The sequence below is a fragment of the Triticum dicoccoides genome, chromosome 3A (assembly GCF_002162155.2).
Source record: "Triticum dicoccoides isolate Atlit2015 ecotype Zavitan chromosome 3A, WEW_v2.0, whole genome shotgun sequence".
NCBI lineage: Eukaryota > Viridiplantae > Streptophyta > Magnoliopsida > Poales > Poaceae > Triticum > Triticum dicoccoides.
Genome location: NC_041384.1, coordinates 19,320,837 through 19,326,530, shown reverse-complemented (window position 1 = coordinate 19,326,530; position 5,694 = coordinate 19,320,837). Strand labels below are relative to the sequence as shown.

The window sequence follows — 5,694 nt, the reverse complement described above, 5'->3', positions numbered from 1 at the left end:
AACTGGGATTCGAAGGCGACACACCACATACTCATACAATACACCTGGTCTATACATTACACCTGGTCTTTGGTCTCTTTTGGCACCGAAATTCTCGCGTCTTTTAGCGCGGCGTTAGGTGGTAGCGCCTGACGGCGACACTGGGGGCTCCTTTTTCTTTTTGTCCATTGGGCAGACCACCTCCCGCGCCCCGCTCTCGGGGCCTCCAAATGGCGACGCGCCCTGCATTGCGGCCCTCGCACGTAAGCAAAACAAATCCAAGAATGTGCCCCGCCATAGACAATTCCCCTGCGACAAAGCTTTTATAGGCGCCGTAGAGAGCGAGTCCAGTCCAAGGCGGCCATTATTTCTGGATCCTCCCCTGAATCCCAGGTCCCAGGTCCCAGGTCGGTCGTCCTCCCTCCATAGCCACGAGCTACGGCGGCAGCCGGACAAGAGTAGTAGTACCATGAGTGATTGAGCGGGAGCGGAATATATATTCGTAGCGGCCAGAGAGGCAGAGAGAGGGAGAGAGAGAGAACGGTGGTAGCTGGGATACTCGGAGTCGGAATAGGAGAGATGGCTGCCGGGACGCTGCAGATCAGGCCGAGGGCGAAGAGCTTGTGGCTGCTGGTGCGCCGGCTGCTCTGCCGCGGCAACAAGCTGCACAGACCGCCCGCGGGCGCCGGGGACCAGCAGGGAGACGGCTGCGGGGAGAAGAGGAGCCTACTCCTCGGCCGGAGCGGCTCGCTGGAGGAGCTCCTGGGCCCGGACGTCGCCGGCGCCGTCCGCCGCAGCGCCAGGAAGGACCTCGAGGTCCAGCACGCGCTGCTGCCCGAGCGGCAACGGCAGCATCACGCGGACATGGAGTTGGTTCGCCCCGAGGTAACCACGGCGGACGCGCCGCTGGCAGTTAGCGCCGCAGCCGTGCAGCAGTACCGGAGGTTCATGTTCGGCGGGTTCCGGCGGCGGCTCATGATGCGGAGACAGTGGCGGCCGATGCTCGTCGCCATCCCGGAGTGATCCGCCGTCCATCGGTCGTACCGACGTCGTGCTCCGTCCCGTGGAATCCGGCTGCCATGTTCGTGCGGATATGTGGGTGTAGCTTTTCTTTCGTGCTGTCGAGTTGTTCCGGCCCTTGCTTTGTTCGTTTCTTGCTGCCCTCGCAGAGAGGTTGATGCTGCTGCTGTGGTGGTCCATGTAGTAGCGATGTTGGCACATAACTTTCGACATTGTTATTCTTGGAAGCATCTTCAACAAATCTCTGTTCAGCAGCTCATGGAATAAGTTTGGAGAGCGACTATACGACATGGACTGATTTTTGCTTTCGACATTGTTATTCTTGGAAGCATCTTCAACAAATCTCTGCTCAGCAGCTCATGGAATAAGTTTGGAGAGCGACTATACGACATGGACTGATTTTTGTTTTCGAGTTGGGTCACTTTGCTGTCCACCTTCCGATCTTCATCCTAGGGCTCCGCAGCCTTCTTCCTCCTGTTCCATACCTTGCTTCTCCTCCGCATGCGCCGGCGATGGCTCGGCCGTCCCCGTCCCCGCGGACTCGCCGGGGACGCCACGGCCGGCCGCGTCTGTACGTGCCTCATCTGTATAAGTTTTGCACGTTTGTACTGTGAGCAAATCACAAGTAGTGCATCAGCTAGCAGTGTTGGCAGGCCAACGGTAGTGTGATGTGCAGCTCGGCCTTTGATAAAGGAGAAAAGAAATCCGGTGATTCGCCTTGGCTTTTGATGGGCTCGAGGGATTTCATTTCAAACCGCGGATTTCATAAACGATGTGACTTGCTTGGCTCCTTCACTCGCAACCTCTGCCTATAGTTCCTCGTGCTTTAAAGCTACCACACCAAAAAGTTTGCCATCGGCTTTTTTTTGAGGGGTTGTTTGCCATCGGCTATGCTTTAGCACGAGAACGGACGAACAAGGGTAACGTCTGTTTGGATTTGGTTCCGAAATTGCTTTCGGCGTGAGACGATTACGATTTCGAACGATTGGCCGAAGTAGCCCTAGACATGGACCTCCCGTTCCTTCTAGGGCTAGACATGGACTTCTCTGGCTCGCTTGTTCGGTTTGCTTACATTTGTGGCTAACGATAATTTTAGAGTACTCTAGCCACAAATGTGGTGGTTTTCAACAATTTACTCCTTTAGAGCCACCAGCAGGCGCGGCCCGTGAAGTCAATGCGCTTGCTTTTCTTTGGCCAGCTTGTTTGGTTATGTGCCTCCGTTCTATTGTTAGCTTACGAAAAAGACCGTTTACCATCCTTTTTGTGGTTCTAAAAAATCTTAAGGAATAAAAAGAATTCATGGATTTACAAAGAAAATCTTGTATTAAAAAAATGTGCATGAATTTTTAATACATTCCTACAGTTTAAAACAAATTGTGAATTTGAAAACAATGTTTGCCCATTTAAAAAGTGATAGTGAATTTTACGAAACGTTCATGAATTTGAGAAAATGCTTGAAAATATAAAGTTTCTTGACTTTTGAAATAATTCCATGGATTTTAAAAAAAATTCCGCACGCGTTTTCGGCCTTTTAAACGTTTTTTTTATATTTTGATTTTTCATCGTTCTTCCTTAGGTTTTGGACCAAAATCAATTTTGCGTGAAAAACATATTTTTTTTGCTTCCGCAAGAGGCGCGGTTTTGCTTTTGCAAGAGGCACAGCCATGCCTCTCGGAAACAAAGAAAAAATGTGTATTCTATTTCTTCACGAGAGGCGCGGTTTTGCTTTCGCGAGAGGCACGACCGTGCCTCTCGCAAAAGGCAAAAAACACGTTTTTTTGTTTCTCTTCCTTTCGCGAGAGGCACGGTTGTGATTCTGCGACAGGCACGACCGTGCCTATTTTGTAAAGGGGAAAAACCTTGCTCCGATTCGGTTTTTTCATGAAAAAAAAGTTCGTCAAACCCTATCAACATGGGATCTAGTTTTCAAGATCTCGATGCAAAAAATTCAACAGTGAAAATGGTTCGAGATTTGGACGCACAGTTTAAGAGATAAAATAGTTTAAATAAACGGATCTATAAAAAAAAGAAAAACTTCAAGGTTGCGACAAGTGGTCACAACCTATGAAGGTGGGAGTGATCTTTGAAAGGAGTACTCCTTAATTAGTGACTTCGCTATGTCTCCCCAGCAGCAAGAGGGGTAGGAACCTCGCTGAAGGGAAGACCGAGCTGGCCGACCCACGAGCGCGGGAGGCAGCAGCCTCCTTTTTTTACGTTTTCTGTTTTGGTATTTTGCTTTACTTTTCAATTTGTTTACCCTGTAAAATATACTACATAGACTACAAAAGACACTCTATGAAAACATTTGAAAAATGTTGAGCAAGCATTTGAAAAATGTTAAATGCGTATAGAAAAAAAGTTTATCATGTGTGTGAAATGTGTATAAAGCATTTAAATGCGTACAAAAGAATGTGAGTAAAAAATTTGGTCATGTATTAAAAAAATGTGAATCAAGCATTTAATTTTTTTAAAAGTATTAGAAAAATGTTGATAAAGCATTTAAAAATATTAAATGTGTATAAAACAATTTGGCCATGTATTAAAAATGAAGAATTTTATTGATTGTGTATATAAAAATATTAATCAAACATTTGAAAATATGTTGATAAGTATTTAAAAATGTTAAATGTGTATAGAAAAATGTTGACCATGTATTAAAAAATCATGAAATTTTATATCATGTATATAAAAATGTCATTCAATCATCTGAAAAAGGTTGAATAGTTATTAGTTAAATGTTGATCAAGTATTTGAAAATAATTTAAATGTATATAGAAAAAAACTGACCATTTATTCAAAAATGTTAATATTGCATTTATAAAAATGTTAATCAAGCATTTGATTTTTTATTTATGTATAAAAATCTAACCATGTATTAATAAATTAAATTTGTATTGGAAAAATGTTATATGTATATTAGAAAATTTGTGTTTACATATACGAAAAATATGGAAATGAAAAACAAAAGAAAGAAAGATAACCCAAAAATGAAAACTAAAAAATGAAAAAATAAAACCTAAGAAACAAATGGAAGAAGAATGAAAAATAGAGAAAAAATTAAAAGTTAAATAGACATAAATAAATAAAGACCATGAAAGAAAGAAAAGAAAAGAAAAGAAAAGAAAACTTGTAAAACGGAGAAAGAAAGGAACAAAACCCAGTGAAAACAAGAAAAATCACAAAAACACTAAAAACTTGTGGAAATTCGGCTTTGTTTACATCAATTAGTTCATGCAAACTTGAAATGTGCAATGGCTTACTGGCTAGAAGCGCAAACAAGTAACAAGGATGTATATGTGCGCTAATGGCATTTCCTATTCGGTCCTTAAGGCACCTGTTTCTTGTATACTCGCAAACAACGCACACCTCCCTGAGCCGGCCCATCTATGATTTGTTTTCCCTGTAAAACCGTTCAAGATAAAATGTGCGTGATGTGATTCGAACTCCGCAATCGGAGGGTGGCTTCAAGAGCGAATATCAACTAGAAAACCTTTCAGTTGTGCTTAGTAACATTCTTTATTGTTGAAATGCAATACTAATCAACATGAACCTAGTTTGTTTCTTTCGCTCGTTTTGCTCTTTTTTTCATTTTCATTTAGAAAATTTGTGAACATTTTCTTAAGTTCATGAACTTTGTTTTCAAAACTGTGAACTCTTTTCAAATCAATGAGCTTTTTTCAATTTTTGGATCTTTTTTCCAAAATCGATGAACTATTTTTGAAAATCGATGAACAGTTTTTCCAAAATAAGATGAATGTTTTTCAAATCAATGAACTTTCAAATCCATGAAAATTTTCAAAATATTAATTTGTATACTTTTTTAAAAAGTCATGGGTTTTTTAAATTCATGAACACTTTTCAAGATTGCTTGTTGGGCCAGCCCACGCGAGACAGTTGAGTAAGTGTCAGCTTAGAGAGCTGGCGCCTAAAGCGCCAATTAGGAGCTCCTGGCGCTGATATCTATCTCTTGTAACGATCACACTAGAAATGTGCCCGTGCGTTGCGACGGATTCAAACTACAATAATATTTGTTCATAAACTTGAAAGAAATGATGGTTGGCAGACATGCCATCATCACCAGTTGAGTCTTTTACAGGAGTAGAGATATCGAACAATTGCCTACAGATGAATCGTTAGCAAGTTGGGTGGGCTCACCTAGCACGGATCGCTAGCTCCCCTACGATTTCTGCTCTTTTTTGCCCCTTTTACGGACTCTTTTGTGTTTTGTTAGTACACACAGAATGTTCGCAAAGTACAAAAATTGTTAGAAAAGGTTCAGGCATATAAAAATTGTTCATGCATTTGAAAAAATGGTCAGAAAACAAAAGAAATGCGCTTTTTTTTAGAAAAGCCATGGTATTCAAAATTTGCTTACAGCTTAAAAAATGCTTGCAGATTTCAATAAATGTTCATGAACTTTAAAAGTGTAGACATAAGAAAAGGTTAATCATGTATTCTAAAAATTATATATATATATATATATATATATATATATATATATATATATATATATATATATATATATAAAATTCTCGATGTATACACGAAATATACAATGTGTATGAAAAAATGTACTCATAGAAAAATGTTAATCGTGTATTTGCAAAATGTGAACATGTATACAAAAATGTTCCTAATGTTTACGGAAACCGTTGAATGTGTACGAAAAAAAGGTGACATAAAAAATAAAAGTAA

The 5,694-nt window shown here is 41.0% G+C and overlaps 1 protein-coding gene across 1 annotated transcript; it reads left to right on the top strand.

Moving 5' to 3' along the window:
* Positions 1–247: 247 nt before the first annotated feature.
* On the top strand, positions 248–1,253 carry LOC119271010. Its single transcript, XM_037552984.1, has one exon. The coding sequence runs from the start codon at positions 559–561 to the stop codon at positions 1,000–1,002; it is 444 nt and encodes a 147-aa protein (XP_037408881.1). The 5' UTR covers positions 248–558; the 3' UTR covers positions 1,003–1,253.
* Positions 1,254–5,694: the final 4,441 nt, after the last annotated feature.